The following is a 24,982-nucleotide window of genomic DNA, read 5'->3' on the forward strand; positions in this document are numbered from 1 at the left end:
CCGAAGTGTATTTAATTACAATTTTGTGTAATGAAATGCTTTAGAAGACTGACATTTTTGGAGCTCAGCAGCATTAGTTCCCGTTAACTTTCATTGTAAGGAAGAGAACATTCTGATTCTACAAAAGTGTTGTTTTCCATGAATGAAGTTGTACGGGTTTGGAACCAGAAGTGAGTAAAAGATGACATTTGAACTATTCCTGCTGTTGTCAAATGGTCTCAGCAGCATATCCAGCTCTTTATTTCTTAGCATTTCTAAATGCTATGTTTCAGATTTCACAGCATTGTGCAACTGAAGGTCTCAAGCCTCCATGGTGGTGACGACATCCTCCTCCTCGCCTCTGTTTTGTCTCCAATCATGTGTTTCCTGCTGGAATGTTTTGTAAATTGAGACAGGTTTAAGAATCCCAAAACAGCAATAATCCAACATCCAGAGAACACACTGTAAAAAAAACTAAAAAGTTGAGCCAACATAAAATTTTAAGGCAACCAGCTTCAGCAGATTTTTGAGTTTTCTCAACTTATTTTTGTAGGAGATTGTCAACTTTTTGTTGTTCAAACAAGTTGAGAAAACTCACAAATCTGCCGAAGCTGGTTGCCTTAAAATTTTAAGTTGGCTCAATTTTTTTTTTTTTGTTTTACAGTGTAGAGGGACAGATCTATGCGACTGAATATAATAAAAGTCACGTGACATGAGGGGTTTGGGTTTTTATTAAGTTTCCACTGCGTTTGAAAAACACTTTCCCTTTAATTCAATCATGTTACTATATTTTTGTTCATTTCATTTTGACAGTATTTTAAATTAACAGCAAAAGAGTGTTAATATTTTTTGCTTCCGCAAGTCTTTTTTCCCTTAAACATTTATGTAGAATAAATAAAACTATTTTAAGATAAATAAATAGAGATATTTAAAGAATACAATTGTGATTTCTTGTGTTTTTTTTATTATTATTATTAAAATGAGTTAACAAACTTGTGAATGATTGAGTGTAACAGAGAACAGCCAAAACTTGTATAATACAGACTCCAGTGTGGGAAAGCAGCCGGTGACCTCTGACCCCCGGGGGTCACAGCTAGGCAGCTGTCACAAGAGGCTCTGTTCATCCCTAATGACAAAGAAATAGGAGTTTCCCTCATCCAGACACCCGCAGCTGTATGTTAATGTGAGCTCAGCCTGCTGGCTTTACTTCAGAAAAAGTTTTATGGTATGAATTCAGCCCTGCTATTTTTAGCCAAGATATTATAAGAGACTTAATGTCTCCTGCTCACCAAGGCTGCATTTATTTGAACACTTTTGCAACCGTTGCTGAATAAAAGTATTAATTTTTATTATTAAAAGAAGGAGTAGAGATAATCACAGTGTGTGTGTGTGTGTGTGTGTGTGTGTGTGTGTGCGCGTGTGTGTGTGTTTGGGGGAAGGGGTTCAGGAAGGGTAAGGACTGACATATGGAGTGTATCGTCTTTCAAAGCAACCAGCCCCCTTTATGGCCAACAGGCTGTGTCTGTCTGTCTGTGATTTGCTCGTGCTTTCTATCAAAAAAATATTTTTTTAAACACAAAACAACAGGTTGATCATGTTTCTGGTGGCATAAACATACACTACAAACATCAAATCTGAAACTGTCATATGTGTTTACAACAGTTACACTTCATAATACAGTCTTCAAAATAAAGCTTATTTACTGGTATTTATGGTTCCATGAAAAAACATTAACATCCATGAAATCTTTTCATTCCACAAAAGGTTCTTTATTGTAGTAGAAAAAGGTTCTTTAGGTTATTAAAATGTTCTTCGCACTAGGAAAATTGTCTTTTAAGAACAAGAAAGGTCCTTCGGAGAACCAGAAATGGTTCTTCTGTGACATCACTGCGAAAAAAACCTTTTGGAACCTTCATTTTTAAGAGTGTATGAGTTTAAAAAAATCTAAATAGTTCTGCCAAAAGTCTCTAGAATCCTTCATTATAATTCATTACGTCAGATTGTCGGCCTTTTTATTGTCTGCCAGGTAAAAAGCGTGTACTATTGATAATATTTAGGGCTAGTGTGTTTATACAAGTCCCTAATTAAAGCCTTTTTATGTATTTATTTATGGTAAGGATCAACATGTCACAGGAGCTGTGAATAGGACACATAACAGAACTTTCCTTGAACAAAAATAGACTGATTACATAACCTTGACTAACCTCGCAATGCAGTTTTTTATTTATTTATATATGTTTCCAAATGCATTTGCACGCTGACGTCATAGTTGACTAATCTTGACGCGTTTTGGTAGCTGCGCGTTTCCGCCGCGTCCAGTGCGTCAAACCCCCCTACAGCTAATTCACAAAAGACTCGCCGCCGTGCCGAGCGCTCTGATTGGCTGAGGCCCGAGCCACAGGAAGCGGCGGCGCAGGGCTCGCTGATTGGCTGCCGTTCTCTTTGTGTGCGTGCAGCTGGCGTCTGGGCTGCATTTTGAATGGTCTCGTGTTGGAAGGCGAAGGTGTCCATGGGCAGCACAGCAACAAAGGAGCCAGGATGGTGTTAGTGCACGTCGGATATCTGGTTCTTCCCGTCTTCGGTTCGGTCAGAAGTAGAGGTAATAGCGCCTTATTTACTGTCGCACGCGCTCGCGTCTTTGAGAAACGCGCAGATGTGATCAAAGGCTGCTGGCCTGGCGGAGCGTCGCGTATTTTCCAACACAAACACGGAGCGATTTGCTCAGTGGCGTAACATTAAAGAAAATATCCATCATATGGCTATAGCAGAAAGAGAGCGTGTTTTAATTCACCGCGTATGTCGTTATCGGGTCACAATTTGGAAAACGCGTAGCACGTTCCTTAGCGCCGTCATCCTTTGTGTCAGAAGCCATATGTAGGCTTTAATATAGAAATAACTGCGCGTTTATGCGTATTTGTCTTGCGTACAGCTCCTCAGTGGGGCGCGTCAAACTAAAACGCGCTTGTTACAAGGTTTCAGCGCGATGCGACGAACGCGAACCTTCGTAATAATATAAAGCAACAAAGTTGCACGTTTGCAGCGTCGACAGCTTTGGTGGCGTTTTAGCGGGTTGCAGTGTAGACAACGCGTTACGATCCGTTAAATTCCCTCACATCCGTTCCGCCGTGTGCGGTTTTGTTGATGAATAATTAAACATGGCTTCAGCAGTCAGTGTGCTGATGGGCAGCTGCAGTGCCACGAAATATCCTCAGCTGAACCTGCTCGCAATGTCAGCTTTTACAACACACATGCATGGAAAAAATGCATCGTTTTAATGTCTAATCATCGATCGCTGCTTGAAGTGTGTTTAATTCTGCTGTAATGGAGAGAAAAACACCTGGATCTTAAATGACAGCTTAGCCAGCCATGTCTGGACAGGGGAAAAAAGGTGCATCCATGTACAGTATCTGCACGTCAATAATAATATTAGCAGAAATGCACCATTTTTAGCCCGGTATTCATAATCGCACCATGTTATGCATTTTATTCACCAGATGCATTCGTAATGTGCAATTAAATAATTATAGTGGTTTATGCATTTTGTTGACACCAACAGAAGATGCATTCATACATGTAAACTTGTCAAATAATAATATTAGATGCAATAAGATACATTTTTGTATCCATGTTGCACCAGAATCTGTATATAAAATGTGCAAATAAATAACCGTCATACATGCATTTTACTGTCACCAGCCAAAAAAACAAATGCATTAATATATGTGCATTTGTACAATAAATAATAGTAATATAAGGTGCATTTTGTAGCTCTACTACATCAGCATGAGTATATAAATGTGTGCAATTAAATAATTTAACAGTATACAAATTTTACTGTCACCCATTAGCAAAATGTGAAGTGTATATAATGTGTGCAATTAATTATAGTAGTATGCATTTTACTGTAACAAGCAGAAGAGCAATGCATCAATATATTTGTGCGACAATAAGAATTATAGTAATTTGAGGTGCATTTTGTAGCCATGCTGCACCAGCATCTGTATTGAAATCTATGCTATTAAAATATTAGTGTATTATTTTTACTGTCACTAGCAGAAAACCAAATGCATTGATGTATGTGTGCAATAATAATAATAATAGTAATAATTTGAGGTGCATTTTGTAGCCATGCTCTAGCACCGATGGTTTCATTGATTGTGCTTGTATTTGTTTCTATTTTTTTCCTTGTTCCATAGTCTGGGGGCTGATTCTACATACCGCATTTTTTTTCAGAGCTCTGTTCCCTTCCATTGTGTATCTAACGATCACCCGCCGCTGCTGTGCTATAGCCTCTGCCTGCCCTGCATCTAGCTGTGTTGTGACTCCCTCTTCTCATTCCCTCTCTTTCCATCTGAAGACGACATTACAAACAAACTCTCACTCATCCAGTATATCCTCCTGTGTAACCGACTGCAGAATAACACTCTCTCTTCTCTAGAAGAATCCTCTTGTCTTCTTATTTTTAAATGGTCATTGTTGCTTTGACAAAAATAACAACTCATTGTAGCATTTAGCTTTTTTACGACTGTCATTGTGATTTGTCCCATTCTCAGTGTGGATAGACCAACATTTTTGCTGTAAATTTCTGTCAAGTGGATGCGTTGGCCTCTCACTCGATCATAGCCGGGCTTGATCGACCCCTAAACACTGTCTCTGTCTTGTCTTCCGGGAAGGTGCGCTGTGCCGGTGGGATTTGTCACAGATTTGGACTCAGAAACTTACTAGAGAAGCATGACGTCCGTTTTTCTTTTCTAATTATGATAATATCTCAGTCGGTGACCCTTCGCTCTGTGGGTTTTGCCTCGCTAGGGTGACCCATTAGTGATTTAATCAAATTAAATCTATACCGTCTTCCTTAAAGGAATAGTATGCGGAAAATAACTTCTGTCAGTATTTGCTCATGTTTGTCGTTCAACACCCATATGCTGTTATTAGTTTTGGTTAAAAAAAGATGTTTGGAGGATATTGACAGGGCTCCAGAACCGAAAAAAACATTGGTTTTAGCTGCCATTTCATACTTTCATAATTTTTGTAATATTTTGAATTGGCTTTAAAAAAAAAAAAAAATGGATTTGGATTTAATTTTTATTTGTTTCCAGTTAGTCATTTTAGTGCTTTAGCTGAAACTAAACAGAAATTAGAAATGTTGCCAACTAACTGAAATAAATTGAAGTTTTTAATTTAATATTATTATTCTATATGATTTAGCTTTCTTAACTAACCAAAATGGTTTTAGTGAATGTTAATAACCCTGGTTTAAATGGCTCGTACACTATATTTCAAGTCTTCTGACGTCTTACAAGTGAAATTTAAGTTATTATTCACTAATTATGTTCTCTGCAGAAACTCTGAAACCTCATTTGCATTCAGTGGTTTTTGAAGGCCAAAAAAGCAAGTGGTTCTTGTATGGAACTGAATATAAGTTCTTCACACAAGCTTTTGGAGTTTTTGGTCATTATAAGATGGCTGTTTAAGGAAAACCGCTGTAGCAAAGATATGAAAAGGCTTGTTTTGACAGCATATGGGTATAGAAGGACATGAGAGTGAGTGACTTCATATATAAAGTCAAGTATATAATGTGTTTTTTGTACACCCATTGTGGTAGTATATATCGAGCTTTATTAATCCTCAAAGAGTAACACATGGATTTCAAGACTGTTATGGTTGATATAAAGCACATTTTAGAACAGCATACTGCTCACATGTCTGAAATATTGTGCTATTTGATATGACAATATTAAAGGTATAGTTCACCCAAAAATTAAAATTTGTTGAAAATGTACTCCCGCTCAGGGCATCCCATTGATGAATTTGCTGCTTCATCAGATTTGGAGAAATGTAGCATTCCGGGACTTGCTCAGCAATGGATCCAAACAGCTGATAAAAACATCACAATAAGTAATCCGCTCCATCTTTTGATTTAACCTCTTGTGAAGCCAAAAGCCGCATGTTTGTAGGAAACGAATCCATTAAAGCATTTTAATCTTAAAGTCTTCTATCCATAATATAACTTTTTCCAGTCTAGTCTGAATAAGGAGAGAAATATGCACAGATTAAGCACCGTTTTACAAGCCAAAACAGTTCTAAACAAATAGGTGAGTGCATTTTTATGTGAGAAGAAAACAAGGGAAGGACTTTTTCACTGGAGGAAGTATTATTATGGATTATGGCCAAAAGCAGTGTTTTAAAGCACATGTCTTTATGGTTTGTTTCTTACAAATATGGAGTTTTGACTTCTCAAGATGTTAACTGATGGAGTGGATTATAGTGATGTTTTTATCAGCTGTTAGGGCTCTCATTCTGACGGCACCCATTCACTCCAGAGTATCCATTGATGAGCAGGTGATGCAATGCTACATTTCTCCAAATCTGATGAAGAAACAAACTCCTCTACATCTTGGATGGCCTAAGGATGAGTAAATTGTCAGCGAATTGTCATTTTTGGGTGATCTATTCCTTTAAAGATGACCTAAATAGTGTATTTTATTTAATAAAAACAGCTGTCTTCAGCTTGGAAGTAGTCAAATTACTCTGAAGAAACAGAAACGAGTATCAAAGCGGTAGTTTATGGCTCTTGACCGGCACACTACACCCGACCGCCACTCAAACCGACCCTCATTCATTTGATTTACCCATGCTGCAAAGCCAGCATTAGCCTGGCGCTCCTAGCGCTGTGCGAGCGCGAATGTCATCCACTTTACAGGGATCACTAGAACTGCACTGTAGAAGTCCTCCTAGTATCAAAATGTCTCTATTTCTTTGGTTGTGGTTATCTGCCTTCTGTTCCTGTACTAGGCTGTAATGCATGACCATGTTTATTATTTTCCTCTTGATTTTGATTGTTTCTTTGTTTTGGAACATTGAACAGCAAACTCCAATGTATCTTTGTGTAGACATGTCCTGCTGTACTGACGTGTTGTAGCATACACATCTACCCATTGGATGCTGCTTCTGTTATGTTAACTTTATGGAGCATGGTTGGGCCTTGCCTTCGCTCTTTATTTGCATGGAATTACTATTATTATTATTATTATGATCACACAATTCCACTCATACTAATATTTTCCAATAAAGACTGTAGATTTTCCCGTAACCCTCAGTGTGCTCTCTGCTGATTTCCATGTGTCGTTCCCTCAAACCCCTCCCACTCCGCTCTATGGCCTCTTTGGCCCCTCCCTCGAGTCATCTCTGCTCCTCCCACTTGCCAGAGTGAATCATGGGAATGTGCACTCACAAATATGGAGGCAAAGTAGTCACTTCAAGTCTCACACACCCCATCTGCATCTCACTATCTGACCTCCTGCATTAGCGTATCTCTCCTTCGCAAAATGGGTTTCGAGTAAAAATCGATACGTAAAGTCAACATGAAGTCAGAAATGATTGAATTTACAAGCTTGATGTGCATAATTTAGTTGGACTTTGGAATCTCTCTAATCATTTTGGTCAATTTTTGACACAAAAACTTGTTGCATTTGGAAATACATTACCGTTCAATAGTTACGGGTAAGATATTGTTTTAAAGAAATTAATACTTTTATTCAGCAAGGATGCATTAAATTGATCAAAAGCGAAATTTTTGAAGACATTGTTACAGAAGATTTTCATTTCAAATAAATGCTGTTCTTTTAAAACTTCTTATCCATCAAAGAATTTTGTTTACAGAAAATTACGAAGCAGCACAACTGTCTTCAACACAGATAATAAATGTTTCTTGAGCAGCAAATCGGCATATTAGAATGGTTTCAGAAGGATCACGTGACACTGAATGATGCTGAAAATTCAGATTTGCATCACAGAAGTAACTTGTATTTTAAAATGCATTCAAATAAGAAATAGTTATTTGAAACTATAATAATTTTTTGTTATTTTTTTGCCCAAGATATGGCCTCAGTGAGCAGAAGAGACTTCTTTCAAAAACATTAAAAAAAACTTACCAACCCAAAGATTTTGAACGGTTGTACAATGATCTTTTGGCTTTCATGTTGATTGTAAGGTACCTCAGGTTTGATATGATTAGCTCAGTCTAATGATGTTTATTCACACACGCATTTTTTTGATGGTTTAAATGGATGACCAGTCATAAACTTGTATAGAATCTCTCATCACACAGAGAATCGATCTGTTCAGATAAATGGTATTAATAATTATGCAAAAAGCTTATGATTACAGAAACTGCAGGGAAAACTGGTCTGAATAAATGTAGGTTAGTAATTAGTTAAAAGGATCATAAAAGTCTTTGAGGTTAGGGGTCAGGCCATAAAGGCAGGATAAAACATCTGAATGAGGTTTAATCTCAACAGAACTCATTCATTAAGCTCTGCTGCTTGACCTTCAGGTGATGACCTTTATTTCTAATGATGGAGGTCAGACAGTTTCCAGTTCATAAATGTCATAATCTCAGATAGAAGAGTTCATGGTTTACTAGAGACTCACTACGTGCAATATACTGGACGGCGAGTGCATCGCACTATTATTCACTGATCATTATTTTTGCCCGGCTTTGTGAGGGAAGCAGAGGAACAGGATCATTAGAATTCAGAGCGCGTGAACTGCACGCTCCATACGTTTCTGCTGACCTAAGAGTTTTGCTTGAATTTCTGGAGCCATGGGGAATATTTCCCGCTGAGAAAATCGCCGGTTTCTCCTCTGTTCTGTTCTCCAAAGGCACCGTGAAATGAGACCATAACGATTCCATATCAACAGTTTCTGCACTTTTGCACTCGGAAAATTCCATCTTGTCGTCAGTGCGAGTGCGTTTCCTTTTCCCCCGAGGCCAGAGACTTCTGAGCATTTTGAAATTTTCTTGTGACCTTTTACAACACAATTTTATCCTCCATATTCACCTCAGAAAAACCAAAATGCAATTCAAAGCAAACAGTTTCATACAAAATACCGCTGGAAATGAACGATGCTGAAAAATCAAGACTTCAGAATGTAGTAAAGTTGAAATGGAATTTCCATCAATTATTGTAGAACACGCAAGGGTGGCATTTTGAAAAATGTCTTGTTCTTTTGTCTATACAATGAAAGTCAAAGGTGTCCAGGTTTGGATTCAACGTTCTCCAAAATATATTTTGGGTGTGTAGGAAAGAAATATACAGTCATACAGGTTTAGAACAACATGATGGCACAATATTAAATTGTGTGAACTATTCTTTTTTTTGCCATCACAACTTTACCTGTAGTGTTACACTCTTCATTCTGCATTACTCAAACGCAGATCTGAATGGCCAGATATCGTTTATACTTTATATGCATTAGTAACAAACTTCTCTACATAAGGAGGGATGAATGAGTTAGTCATTTTCTGCATATTAAGCTGGGCTACAAGAAATAACACACTTCAGTTTTAACATCTTTAATAGATTTAACACCATATGTGAGGATTAACATGTAGCCATATAGTCATTGTATGTATGAAAAATGTATCAGTTTATCAAATATCATCAATGTTGAAAACAGCTGCTTAATGAGATGTTTCTTGAGCAGCTAAGCAGTATATTAGAATGATTTCTGAAGGATCATGTGACTCTGAAGACTGGAGTAATGATGCTGGAAATTCAGCTTTGATCTCTGGAATAAATTACATTTTAAATTAAAATATTCAAGTAGAAAAGAGCTATTTTAAGTAGTAATATTATTTCTGAATTTACTGTATTTTGACATGCAGTGTTGGTGAGCAAAAGAGACTCACTGGAGAAACAAACAAAAAAAAACGTGTTTATATAGCCATGCTAGTTTCATCTCTTTTTCTGTACATATTGCAATTTTACAGTTTAAAAAGCATCTGACCACAAAATTACACAAACCACAATAAAGTGTTCCAAAAATCTGTTTAATTGAATTCTATAAAGGTATTATGGCATCACCAAAGCAGGATTACTAAAACTTTTAAACTTACTATGTGTTATTTTTTTTTAAGTGTGTGTGGTTCAGGTATGCCCTGTGTTGTGGGCACATAATGTCCCAAAAAGGATAGTAATACCCACAAATTTTTTGATATTGTGGGGCCTTTTTTTTTTTTTTGTCCTCATGAGGAAAACTGCTTAGAAATCATACTAAATATTCAGAAACGTCTCTGTAAGAGTTGTTTAGGGGTCATTTTAGGGTTGGGAGATAGAATATACAGTACTTGCATTATAAAAATCATTATGTCTTTGGAAACATGGAAACCGTGTGTGTGTGTGTGTGTGTGAGTCTGAGCTGGACAGCTGAACGGCTGAAATAGAAGTTTGAGGAGCAGCTGTCAAACAGTCTCTCCCTCCCCCTCCAGCTCTCTCTCCTTCCCCTCCTCAATCCCATCATTCCCTCCCCCTCTGTGTGTCCCTGAAACCCCCCACCCCTCCATCTGTCTGTGTTATGTCTGTCACTGAATCCGTGTCACTGCTGAATCAGCCGGGTCCACTCTCATAAACACCTGTCATTAGAGCCAAACCACCTTATTTTGGAACCAAGTGTTTTGCTGTGAATGTGTGAGACTTCCGCTTCATTAGCCACTGTAGGCAAATAACTAAAACAATAACAGTGCAGTAAACAGTAAACCGGTTTTTTCTCATAATCATGATTTAAGTCATAACTCGGTCTTAAAATCAATTTTGACCTTTAAAGGGGTGCTCCAATCAGGATTTTTGAGCCCGATCACTGAAAGCAGTATCTTCCGATCACCAATACCAATCTTTTTAAAGCCTTTTTATTATGTAGAATTTTTTATAGTGATACTCCAATCAGGATTTTTAGACATTTATTGAGGGCCCGAATTTCATTTTTGAGAATGAATTCCCCCTTAGGTGACTCTTGTGAGAGGGGATTTTTTAATTTGAGGGGTGGATGTTTCTCACCTAAATGTTTGATCATGCAGTAAATTTTTACTTTTGCAATTGTGCAATAGCTTACACACTGCACAAGCCTGATTTTGTGAGCTGTGTATGAGGTGGCCTTTAATCCCAGGTGAAAAACAAGTGCACTTCCATAATGTACTTAAAGTGCTCTATTTTCACGCACTAATTTTGTACTTAATATACTAAAAATGATCCTTTAGTACTTAAGATAAACTTAAGATCATCTAAGTGTACTCAACTGTGCTATTTTGAGACACCATGCATATGAACTAAAATGCACTTTTAGCATACTATCTTTGTATTTACAGTGGGTACGGAAAGTATTCAGACCCCCTTCAGTTTTTCAGTCTTTGTTATATTGCAGCCATTTGCTAAAATCATTTAAGTTCATTTTTTTTCCTCAATGTACACACAGCACCCCATATTGAGAGAAAAACACAGAATTGTTGACATTTTTGCAGATTTATTAAAGTAAAACTGAAATGTCACATGGTCCTAAGTATTCAGACCCTTGTGACATTCATGTATTTAACTCAGGTGCTGTCCATTTCTTCTGATCATCCTTGAGATGGTTCTACACCTTCATTTGAGTCCAGCTGTGTTTGATTATACTGACTGGACTTGATTAGGAAAGCCACACACCTGTCTATATAAGACCTTACAGCTCACAGTGCATGTCAGAGCAAATGAGAATCATGAGGTCAAAGGAACTGCCTGAAGAGCTCAGAGACAGAATTGTGGCAAGGCACAGATCTGGCCAAGGTTACAAAAAAAATTTCTGCTTCACTTAAGGTTCCTAAGAGCACAGTGGCCTCCATAATCCTTAAATGGATGACGTTTGGGACGACCAGAATCCTTCCTAGAGCTGGCTGTCTGGCCAAACTGAGCTATCGGGGGAGAAGAGCCTTGGTGAGAGATGTAAAGAAGAACCCAAAGATTACTGTGGCTGAGCTCCAGAGATGCAGTCGGGAGATGGGAGAAAGTTGTAGAAAGTCAACCATCACTGCAGCCCTCCACCAGTCGGGGCTTTATGGCAGAGTGGCCCGACGGAAGCCTCTCCTCAGTGCAAGACACAAAAAAACACCTGAAGGACTCCAAGATGGTGAGAAATAAGATTCTCTGGTCTGATGAGACCAAGATAGAACTTTTTGGCCTTAATTCTAAGCGGTATGTGTGGAAAAAACCAGGCACTGCTCATCACCTGTCCAATACAGTCCCAACAGTGAAGCATGGTGGTGGCAGCATCATGCTGTGGGGGTGTTTTTCAGCTGCAGGGACAGGACGACTGGTTGCAATCAAAGGAAAGATGAATGCGGCCAAGTACAGGGATATCCTGGACGAAAACCTTCTCCAGAGTGCTCAGGACCTCAGACTGGGCCGAAGGTTTACCTTCCAACAAGACAATGACCCTAAGCACACTGCTAAAATAACGAAGGAGTGGCTTCACAACTCCTTGATTGTTCTTGAGCCCTGACTTAAACCCAATTGAGCATCTCTGGAGAGACCTAAAAATGGCTGTCCACCAACGTTTACCATCCAACCTGACAGAACTGGAGAGGATCTGCAAGGAGGATTGGCAGAGGATCCCCAAATCCAGGTGTGAAAAACTTGTTGCATCTTTCCCAAAAAGACTCATGGCTGTATTCGATCAAAAGGGTGCTTCTACTAAATACTGAGCAAAGGGTCTGAATACTTAGGACCATGTGAGATTTCAGTTTTTCTTTTTTAATAAATCTGCAAAAATGTCAACAATTCTGTGTTTTTCTGTCAATATGAGGTGCTGTGTGTACATTAATGAGGAAAAAAATGAACTTAAATGATTTTAGCAAATGGCTGCAATATAACAAAGAGTGAAAAATTGAAGGGGGTCTGAATACTTTCCGTACCCACTGTAAATGTATTTAGTTACCACTTGTAGTACACTTGAACCCATCTTTCATTCACTAGTACACTCAAGTGTACTACAAGTGGTAGCTAAATACATTTTTTAAATATTAACTGAATTGTCACTGAAAATGCTTTTTCAGCATTTTTTTTTTTTTTTAAACACAGTACGGTAATACAATCTTTCATAGGCATGTTTAAACACAAAAGCAAAGCAACACATTATTCAATGCTTTTTACTTTTGCATTTACTTCTAGATTTATATATTAAGTGGCAAAACATTTACCCCTGGTTTCACAGACAAGGCTTAAGCCTATTCCAGACTAAAATGTAATTCTGAGCTGTTTCAACTGAAAGAAACTTGCACTGACTGATCATAAAATATATCAGTGCCTTTGTTTTGTCTCGAGATGCACACCAGTAATGTTTTTTTTTTTTCTAAGCATGTTTATAAAAAATTACTTAAATGTCCTTATTGAACTATGGCCTAATCCTTAGTCTAAGACCTGTCCGTGAAACCGGGCCTTAAATTACTTTTCTTACGGTATCACAAACTTACCATTGACAGAAACAGTCAGCTCTACTGCCTTTCCTTTTGCATTTAAATCTTTATTACAAGCAATCCTGCGGTTCATAAAGAACTTTGTTTTTCTACCTCCAGGAGTACCATTTGTTATTGCCTTGTTTATCTAAAAGTGCTCTTTCCCTTTAAACCTAGCCAAAAAGCCTTATGTGTCCTAACACAGTAGACTAATTATATGCATTTATGGTGTTACTAAATTTTCAATCCATGTTCATATTTACTGCAAACAATGCGCTGTTACTTTAATTCAGCGCGTGCAGTGGAAACGATCTCTGCTCCTGGAACGGACCGCAGCCGTGTGTGCGCGCGCGCTGCTAGTGGACATGAGCGCATGGTCTCCAGGAGTGCGCGCGAGCGCTGAACGTTTTAAACACTGGCAAGAATTAAAAAGAAATGCAATTTATAAACTATAGTGACGAAGCGACCCTGCCTCGATTGTGCAAGTGACGGTTCCTGTCAACTGTTCAGCGTGCAGCTGCTTATAGTGCAGACGCGATTTGATTTGAAGCCATTTGGCATTTTGAGAGAAAAAGAGCGAGAGCGCGCGTAGTGATTCACTCACGTTGTTTGTGAAATTACTTTTCTCATAAGGTTTTTAAATTACTATATAAGTATAAGTTTTTATTTAATGAAGAAATATGAATTGTACCTCACCTATAGCATTATAATTATTTAACTGACGGTGCACTGCATGTCCTGCCAAATCTCTCACAGCAGGCGCGTCATCAGCTTGAGATCAGTTTTTGATCAAACATCCCCAAACGATTATCGGCCGATAGTGATAGTGATCGGTAGCCGATCAATCGGAGCACCCCTACTTTAAAGTCCTCGTTTTTTCTTTTTGTCATAATTTTGACTTATAATTATGACTTGCAAGGTCATAATTTAGATTTTTTATCTTATCATTGTTTTTGCCTCATAATTTTGATTTAATTTCATAATCTCAATTTCATACGTCATAATTTTGATTTATAATTATGACTTGCTAGGTCATAACTTTGACCTTTTTATCTTTTTTATTATTTTTTTTGGTCTGATCATTTTGACTGTCTCATCATTTTGACAGTGTGTTATAATTTCAATTTGTCTCATAGTTAGGATTTCTGTCATAATTTAGATTTTTAATCTCATAATTATTTTTTCTTTGCATACATGGCGAAAATAGGCTTCCAAATTTATATAAAAAATAAGATGGATACATTCCATCTTTAACAAGCTCTCCAGCCTGACACCATTAGGTCTAGTATATTTCGCTTGAAAAAAACACAACTAATCCTGAGGGAATGGGATCAGTTAGATCTGTGGTAATCCAGATAAAGAACGAGTCCTACCTGCCAGCAGGTGTCACAGTGTAAGAATCATCAGCTGGCTTCAGTTAAATAAACAACAGGTAATATTCTCAAATGCAGGACATCAATCAGAACGGCCTCTGGTTCTGCTTCATGTATTACACCATCACTAACACTTACAAACATTGACTATGGTAAACACCGTTTCTATTAAATTGCCATTACTCCAGATATTATTTCTACTATATTACATTAGTAAAAAATTTAAAAATAGTAAATTAGAATTTTTAAATGAGATTTTAGAATGTTTTATTTACTGTTATTTTATTTAGTTTTTATTTATTTTATCTTAGTTTTATTTTGTCGGTGGCTAATACCAAATTATACGTTTTTATTTAACAATTATATTTTTTATTATTTTCATTTTAATTGTTTATTCTATTTATTTTCATATTTTACGATTTTCTATAGTAACATTTATTTTTAGTTGGTTATTTTTATTATATTATTATTTTCTTTATTATTGATGACTAACATCGTAAAAAGTTTTCTGTAAATTAAAAAAAAAATTGTGATTTTAATGTGTGTAGTTAGAATGGAATATTAATGTACTATTTACTGAATGCTGTGCATTTTATGCATACTATTTAAAAAAATATATATATGAAAAAACATTTAATTTACTTCTGAAAAGATTTATAAATGATTTTACACAACTGCTTATTTCCTGGATCAGGCTAAATATGTGAAACCTTTTTATATTTTAAAAAGCCGTGTACCACAATGGATGTCACGATGTCATCATGTTAGGTAAATGGCATCCACTTATTATCTTAGAAATAAATGTTTATTTTGCATATTGAGCACAGCATTCTGGTCCATAGCCTTGTCATCTTCACAAGTTGTCGCTGATCTCTGATGGGTTATTGCTTGTCCCGTACAGGAGCACACTTTAGCAGGCACCAGCATAGTCATGCTACCTCCTGCCGGCATTTTCACCTGGCTGCTACGGCAACACCGCTGCCTGCTGAGTTCCCGCCCCCTCCCATCGCCCCGCCTCAGTACCAGGAAGTCCCGCCCCCTTTCCTACCTCAAGCCTTACAGCAGCAATACCTCATCCAGCAACAGCTACTGCAGCGCAGGTAAAAACACACACCTGTGCACATTCAGTTATATACAAGTTATAAGAAAAGGTCCATTCTATTCCTCATACTGTCGCATCTCTTCAGACGCACACAGGAGCGAGTCCCACTGAACACCCATCGGTTACGCCCAGGATATGAATATGCTCCACCCCTCCATGTCCCTCAGCCAATCCCACAGCAGCCCAGATACCTGGCAGAAGGCACTGATTGGTGAGTTCTGCGAAATCAAACGCATACAAAGCAGCAGTAAACTATCGAAACTCATTTCCACCACTGAATAGGTAATTGACCTATTGGTAAGCCCCGCCCACTCCCTTAGTTACTGTCACTCACTCGGACAAACAAATGGACTTGCTAACTGTCTTACAATTAGTCCTGTCAAACATTGATCGCAATTAATGGCATCCAAAATAAAAGTTTTTGTTTAAATAATATGTGTGAATGTACTGTGTATATATATGTGGGCCTATATATAAATACATACACATGCATGTATATATTTAAAAAAAAAAATTTAAATATTAAATATACTTATGTAATATAAATTATGACTATTAATATATACATGTAAATATTTTCAAAATATATACTGTATGTTTGTGTATTTATATATACAGGTACATAATAAATATAAACAGTACACACACTGCTTGAAAGTTTGTGAACCCCTTGCAGAATCTATGAAAATGCGAGTAATTTTAACAAAATAAGAGCGATCATACAAAATGGATGTTATTTTTTATTTAGTACTGTCCAGAGTAAGATATTTACATTTAGTCCACAAGACAAGAAATAGCTGCAATTATTAAAATAACCCCATTCAAAAGTTTGTGAACCCTTGGTTCTTAATACTGTGTGTGGTTACCTGGATGATCTACGGCTGTTTTTTGGTTTGTGATGGTTGTTCATGGCCACAGCCATGTCACCCTGCAGCCCAAGACCGGTTGCCCACTGAAGCTAAGCAGGGCTGAGCCTGGTCAGTACCTGGATGGGAGACCTCTGGTGAAAACTAGGTTGCTGTTGGAAGAGGTGTTAGTGAGGCCAGCAGGGGGTGCTCACCCTGCGGTCTGTGTGGGTCCTAACGCCCCGGTATAGTGACGGGGACACTATACTGTCAAAAAGCACCGTCTTTCGGATGAGACGTTAAACCGAGGTCCTGACTCTCTGTGGTCATTAAAAATCCCATGGCACTTCTCGTAAAGAGTAGGGATGTAACCCCGGTGTCCTGGCCAAATACCCTCTACTGGCCCTTGTCTATCATGGCCTCCTAATAATCCCTATACACTTGATTGGCTCTATCACTCTCTCTCCTCTCCACCTGTAGCTGGTGTGTGGTGAGCGCACTGGCGCCGTTGTCCTGTGGCTGCCGTCGCATCATCCAAGTGGATGCTGCACACTGGTGGTGGTTGAGGAGAGACCCCCCACATGATTGTAAAGCGCTTTGGGTGTACAGCAATACACAATAAAGCGCTATATAAATGCATCATTCATTCATTCATTCATGAGTCCCTTGTTTGTTCTGAACAGTTCAACTGAGCACTTTTCTTCAGAAAAATCCTCCATGTTCTACAGATTCTTTTGCATATTTGAACCTTTTCCAGCAGTGACTGTATGATTTTGAGATCCATCTTTTCACGCTGAGGACGATTGAGAGACTCAAACACAACTATTAAAAAAAGGTTCAAACATTCACTGATGCTCCTGAAGGAAACCTGATGCATTAAGAGCCGGGGGGTGAAAACTTTTGAACAGGATGATGTAAATTTTTCTTATTTTATAGAAATATATTTTTTTCCATTTAGTACTGCCCTTCAGAAGCAACAGAAGATACTTGCATGTTTCCCGGAAGACAAATCAAGTACAATTTTCCTTGATCTTCAAATTCAAAAAGTTTTCACCCCCCGGCTCTTAATGCATCGTTTTACCTTTTTTGATGTGATTAATCATTTGACAGCACTACTTACAAAGACAGCTGTCAGTGTGAAAACCTTGTCAATGGATGTTTTTGATCAATTTTGGACACAGAAGGACCACTTCTTGTTGAGGAGCATTCAAGTGGGACTTAAATATGCCACGGAGGGATATATAAAAGATTTTAAAATATGTAAAAACACAGATCACAATGCAAATGGGAGAAGCCTCATTTTACGGTCATCATGATCGCAATAGCAGCATCCCGGATCAACACTGTTCATGTACTGCAGTGTAAGATTAAATTAATTTGCATTAACCATTATAATATGGAGAGGCGCCGAAATGTAGACCCTCGTTTCTGTTTTATACTGTACATGACATGTCTATTTATGCTTGCATGTTAGCACTGACTCACTTTTTAGCAAAAGATACCTTGCTGAAGCACAAGGTGACATTAACGTTCTGCTTGAACAGATGAAAACTAACTTAATGAGAGTATGACAACCAGAAAATGAACATTTTCTTCTTCACGGGGATTGCGGTTGAACGCTTTAGGACGTTTTGCTCTGTTTTGGTTGGGTTTAGGAATTAATTAATAAAATAAATTTCATTGTACATCCTCTCAGGATACCTGGAATCAATGTTACGAGGACCCCGGGCACATCGTTTTACCGTTTTTGTAGCATAAACACCATCAAACTGATAAAAGCTTCAGATCTTCCAATGTTTCTCTATGGTACTAAAACCTAAAGATGTCTGAGTTCTGTTTCCCGTGCATCTAATACTCAACTGTCATTGGCTCATCTGCATTTGAGGGAAGGGGCTTACCAATAGGTCTCATCTCAGAATTCAGGCTTTTTTCCCCTCAAAAATGCAGTTTCTAACTCTCTCTTTTATCTGAATTTCTTATAAATATAACCTCTGTATAAGTTCGAAACTAGTTTACATCTCACAATTCTGACGGGATTTTTTTTCGGGGGTTTTTTTCTCACAATTTTGACCTTTTTTTGTTTTCAGCTCATTTTTACTTTTATTCTTGGAATTCTAAGTTTTCATCTCTTTAATTCTGACTTTTTCATTGTGAGTTAACATCTTGCAATCTTACATTTAAAAAAAATAAAAAATAAAAAAATTCTCAGAATTCACAAAAAAAAAATGATAGTAAGCTTCCAAAGCAAATAAACTTCCTTGACATTTAGGAATAATCTTCACGGTCAAAATTTGAAAAAAAAACACAATACATAAATTCTTTGCTGCTGATGTTGTTTTTAATCAAATGAAAATGTGTGCTTTTAGGGACCTAAGCGTGGACGCAGGAGTGCCGCATCAGTATCCTCTGCAGCAGATCCCTCAACCCTACCAGCATTACCTGGCCTCTCCCAGAATGCACCACCTCCCCAGGAACAACACCTCCACCCAAGTGGTAAGTATATGGGTAGATAACGTATAATTGTGTCCTATGGTGTGACGGAAAAATGTAAGAAAAAAAACCTCTAACATTGAAGATTCTATTTGTAACTCTAAGAATGAAGATACATTTTTCTCATATTATTTGTGTTGTTTTTTTCCTACATTTTCACTACGTCACACCATCGGACACAGTCCAATTTTTATTTGTCAACTACCCATATATATAAATATATCATATATGCAAATATAGTGTGTATATAAAATAATACTTGTTTTATTTATAGATTTTTATTTATTTATTTAGAAGTCTTTTCTAGTAAGTGCAAGTGTTGAATGTGTCATGTATGCTGTGTTTTCTGTAGGTTGTCCATGAGATAAGGAATTATCCATATCCACAGCTTCACCTGCTGGCGCTGCAGAGCTTGAGTCCCAGCAGACACTCGTCTGCTGTTCGGGAGAGTTATGAGGTTAAACACAGACAGATGAACAGTAACTCCCATACATTCATGCTTTGCTCTGTTTAACTCTGAATCTGTGATCGTGTGCAGGAGCTGCTACAGCTGGAGGATCGATTGGGAAGCGTCAGCCGAGGGGCCATACAGACCACCATAGAGAGATTCACCTTCCCCCACAAATACAAGAAGGTACATGCACAAACTGTTCACATTCACACTTTCATTTTCATGTCCAACCTACAGTTTTCTGCGGTTTACACACTTGTGTCTGCGTTTGTGTCTGTGTGTGTAGCGAAAGCCGCTGGATCTGAAGTTATGTGAGTGCGAGGAAGAGTCAGATGTGGATGAGAAATGCACCATTTGCCTCTCCATGCTGGAGGATGGAGAAGATGTCAGGTAGTATATAATGAAGACAGATGAAACTATACACTGCTGTTCAAAAGTATGGGTCAGTAAGTTTTTTATTTGATCAAAAATACAGTAAAATCAGTAATACTGTGAAATATTATTACAATTGAATATAATTATTTTCCATTTGAATATATTGTAAAATGTAATTTATTCCTGATGCAAAACTGAATTTTCAGCATCATTACTCCAGTCTTCAGAAATCATTCTAATATGCTGATTTTCTGCATAAATAACATTTCTGATTATCATTGTTGAAAACAGTTGTGCTGCTTCGTTTTTGTGGAAACCATGATCAAAATAACAGAATTTATTTGAAATACTTTTTTTTTCTTCTGTCACATTTAATCAATTTATTGCATCCTTCCTGAAGAAATTAATTAATTAATTTAAAAATGGTAATTTAAAAACTTACTGACCCCAAACTTTTGAACAAAAGTATTACACCAGGAGGTTCAGGAGTTGATGAGTAGATAAGAATTTATCTAAAACTATTCTTAAAAATTATTCTTAATAGCTTGTTGGATGCCCACTACTAAACACAACAAGAACAGAGCATGTCAAAACACAAAATGCAATATGCTAATGCAGTTCTACTCATCCTAATAAACCATTTCTCTCTCTCTCTGTTTTCAGGCGGTTACCCTGTATGCATTTGTTCCATCAGGTGTGTGTGGATCAGTGGTTGGCCACCAGTAGGAAGTGTCCCATCTGCAGAGTGGACATCCAAACACAGCTCACCCCCGAGAGCTGAAACACACCCGGCGAAATAACACGCATTAACAAATAACTCACATACACACATGCTCTATTTCACTCTTATACATCCACAGACATTTCCATCCACACACACTCACACTCTCTCTCACACACACACACATTGTATATTACCTACACACATGTATGATGAGCCATCCAACACATACTAAACACACTCACACGCTTTACTGAGCCAATGACAATAACTGATACTACACACTCACACACACATGTGCTGGTAGAAACTAAAGGGTCTGTCGCGAGGAGTGATTCTGTCTGTAGGGAAATGGTGTGTGTCCGTAGCATATGTGTGTGTGTATTTGTGCAATTCCTTAAGCCATGAACTTTACTAAAGACCCTCAGCTTGCATACAACACACACACACTTACACACTAAATATAATATATACACGATGGCGGATAAGACACTGTCAAATCTAGCTGCTGGAGTGTGTGTGTGTGTGTCCACTGTATTTCTGATCTGCAATACAGCTTTAGTCTTACACACTGGAGCTACTTTGGCTTGCGTGTGCATTTGTGCGCTTGTTCACCATTTTGGTGTGCGTATGTGTGTTAATATTTTCATGGGTTAGCGGTGCGCAACGGTGCATGTAGAGAAGCCAAAAAAGAACACGCAACAAGAAAAAAAATACAAAAACACAAAAGCAACTCATTTCCGAGACAGCAGGAGGAGGGCTGTTGTCTTAAAAAAGTAGGCGGAGAATGTCATGATTGGTGGATTTGTGTAGATAGGCGCAGTAGTAGTTGCATGCATCTGTGCTTGGGTTGTTGTTTCAAGGTACACCTGGAAGTGTGCGTGCGTGCGCGAATGCATGGATGTGTATTAGCTCCTTTAAGCTGTGACGATCCGTAACATTATCAGACTCATGTAGCGTGTGCGTGCGTGCGTGTGTGTGTGCACGAGAGAGACCCTGCCATGACCTTTGACCCTAAATGCCTATTGAAAAAAGCACATGTGAGCATAGCTAAAGTGCCCGGCCTCACTCTGGTGCTGCGCTGCCATGGTTACTGTATTTATTATTGGTATTTAAAACATGCAGTGTTTGGAGGGGGCGGGGCTTGTGTGTGTCCAACCGTGTTCTTGTGTGACAGGTCTCCCCTTGTGGTTGCTATGCTGGTTGCTATGCTGTATTGCTAGAACTACAATGTAGAATGTCGTGTGATAGAGGACCATCCGCCAACAGCACACAAGCGGGTCGAAACGGATGAGCACGATGCTGGAATTATTTGTATTTAGCCTGAAACATACGCAGGTAGTTTTCTGTTTCAGCTCAAATTTCGTGAATCTTGCTGAGCAAGTTAAAGTTGACATGTTTACAGCTAACTACACAAACAATAGCACATCCGGTTTAATGGTGTAGAAGTTTGAACAGTGGCGCACTCTTGAGCACTGAAGTTTGCAAAAATGCACATTAAGCAATGCGTAGGTTTCTGGCTTTAGTTGTTTATAGGATTAATCACTTTAGTTGTTTTTAAGTTTAATTTTAACAACTTGCAACAAGGGTATTCTTTTTATATATGGATAGTTTTTTTCCCCAAAATGTCTGGTTCAATTTAGCTTATGTAAATTTGGCTTTTTCTCTTACTGTCTGTTTCAGGGTGTGTTCAAAACTAGCAATCTACCCTATATAAGCAGTTAACTATGGAAGCTTGTTTCCACTATGGGATAAAAAAAATTAAAATAGTAATTGCGACTTTTTATCTTATTTAGATATTTTTCACAAAACTCAGGAATTGTGGGAAATGGTCAAATTTGTGAGATAAAAATAAGTGCAATTACTTGTTTTATTTATTCCTTGCAGAAGCAAACAAAACAATGCAAACAGAAATGTAACATCAGAATTCAGAGAAAAAAAGTCAGAATTGCAATATAAACTCATAAATCATATGATTTTGCCCGCATTCTCCACCAATTTTAAAATTAGCTTATCAAAATGCATTCTGAAATTTCCTTCTATAAAGCATACTTTTTATTTGTTCAATTTTGCTTCATTTGACCTAAAAGTACATTTTAAAAACCATTTCAATTTTTAAAAAAATGTCTATATTCGTTTCAGCCATTGAGCTGCATTTTTGCCTGCGCGTTGGCTCCTCCCCCCGGTGTTCTGTGTGCTGATTGGTGGATGATGGCTAGTGTTGATCGTTTACACAGGGTTATGTCCGTTGAAATGCCTTAAGTATTTAACAATCATAATTTATTACTAACTGTAGATATCGTGGGTACGTATTTAATTTTGTATAGTTTCATTTTTTTGCAATGGAATCATATTTTATTTATTTAGAAATAACACAAAATGATTAAAACTCTTACCTCATGTTTGAGTTGGTTTGCGGGAATGCTTCGCATGCGGTTGGTCGTGTTCATGTGTGTTTCTCCCTTTGGTGCTGTGACCTTACTGACATTCCGCTTGCTGATTGGTCAGACATGGCAGCGGAGTGGGAGTATTATGGGTTTTGATTCGCTGTCCTGTTTGCACTCTTAGTTTTCCAAGGCCACCCTCTCACTGGCATCATTTTTACCACTCTGGCGACCTTTGCAACACAATCTTTCTCTACTCTTCTCTCTGGAAGTCTTTCTTACATTGTTAATGTTTACATGATCTTTACCTCTCTCGTCTCATGTCTGTCTATAGTCTGTTTAACAGTTTTATTCTTGTTAATGTTTACATCCTCTACATCCTTTTTTTCTTTAACGGTCTTAAATTATTGTTTACATTCTTTCACTTTCTAAGGGTGTGTTTGAAATCTAGTGAGCTGTCCTACATAGGTAGTTACCTTTTAAGGCAGCATACTAACTGAAAAGAAACCTTTTAAGTGACTGATTTCAAACAAAGTACATAGGCAGCAACAAATATACAAAGTGCACAAGAGATCCAACTTCAGATACACTGGAAAAAATAATGGGTGTAGAAAGTTTTACAAGGGGAAGAAACGGCAAGTGGCACGTTGAATTAAACATGAAATATGGGAAAAAAATTTAATATTCTTTTGTTGTAAAGCATACTTAAATGTCAGTAATGTAAAGGATCAATAATATGCATTATTTATATATATTTTCTTTAAGAGTTTCATATTAGCATATTGCTAAGCTAACAAAGCACTATGGTTAAGAATGTAGCATGCACACATATTGGTTAAAATGGTCCCATTGGTTTTGCCCGCATTCTCCACACACTTTTGTGACCAAACTTGTCGCAATGCATCCTGGGATTGACATCTCTGTTAAATATATATGTAAATTTTAGTCACTGCATAGGACACATTGCATATACAGTTGTCTAGTTTAAGTAGGAGGCTCACTAGATTTTAGAGCAAGTTGATTTTTTTCCTATTTCAGTTTCATCTCTGTTGTTGTCAGTCAGTGCTTTCAGACTGTATCCAGGGCATTTGAATCCTCTTTCGTCCTAGTTTATTTTCTCTCTCTTTCTTTCTCTTTCTCCTTCTCCCTGTCTCATGGCAGGGTCAGGACTAACAGAGTATGATAAAGCACAACAGATTTAAAATGCATGTTTTTCTCAGGTTTCAATATATACATGATTAAATAGAAATATACAGCTACATAGAGAAAATAAAGACTAGTGCAGATGTTCTACTAATGATATTAGAAGATTGATTTTTTGCTGCTGCTTGCATTTGAAAAACAAACAAAACAAAAAAAGACATTAACAATAATGTTGTCCTAAAAGTGCCAGTGACAGGGGTGCCGCGTGCTGTGGGTGTTTTTTCACTAGCGGATTTTCTAGCAGAATATAGACTATTTATCATTCATATTAAAGCAATAGCGCCTCCTGCTGGTGTGACTGCTAGTACGTAACTGGTCGAGTAAAAAAAAAAAGTCTGTGTAAAATGTTAGAATTCTCTTTTGGTGGAATTTTTGTACCTTATTTATTACTACTACTAATGATGAATTTAAAAGTGGCATCGCTAAAATGTTTTTGGTTTGGTTTGGTTTTCATTTTGTTTAATTTCAAAGCTTGTACATTATCCTTTTTGTATGTGCTCATTTTGTAATAAAAATGTTGAAATGCTTAAATGCTCGTTTTGTCTTGATTTTCACAAGCACATCTTTCTATATCAAACATTATATGCTGGTTTCTGGTTTTATGTGGTTTCTGGCTGGACCAAGCTAATATAGATGGCATGCACAAAACTTGGATGCTTTGTACAAACTAATTTGCAATATGCATAGTGTTTTATTTATTAGAATTGTAAATCACTCAATATGGTGAGAGAGCAGTATATCCATCTTAACACTAGAGGACCAAACAGACTGTTTTAAAAGCCTAATGAGACAATA

At 37.5% G+C, this 24,982-nt stretch overlaps 1 protein-coding gene across 1 annotated transcript; it reads left to right on the forward strand.

Annotated features, from left to right (window-relative positions):
• The first annotated feature begins 2,417 nt into the window (after positions 1 to 2,417).
• Positions 2,418 to 24,715, forward strand: LOC306855766 (E3 ubiquitin-protein ligase ARK2C-like). Its single transcript, XM_079394627.1, has 8 exons — positions 2,418 to 2,578; positions 15,518 to 15,716; positions 15,804 to 15,929; positions 18,930 to 19,056; positions 19,406 to 19,510; positions 19,592 to 19,687; positions 19,791 to 19,894; positions 20,543 to 24,715. The coding sequence occupies exons 1-8, from the start codon at positions 2,518 to 2,520 to the stop codon at positions 20,658 to 20,660; spliced, it is 936 nt and encodes a 311-aa protein (XP_079250753.1). The 5' UTR covers positions 2,418 to 2,517; the 3' UTR covers positions 20,661 to 24,715.
• Positions 24,716 to 24,982: the final 267 nt, after the last annotated feature.

This window comes from Barbus barbus, assembly GCF_936440315.1.
Source record: "Barbus barbus genome assembly, chromosome: 36".
NCBI lineage: Eukaryota > Metazoa > Chordata > Actinopteri > Cypriniformes > Cyprinidae > Barbus > Barbus barbus.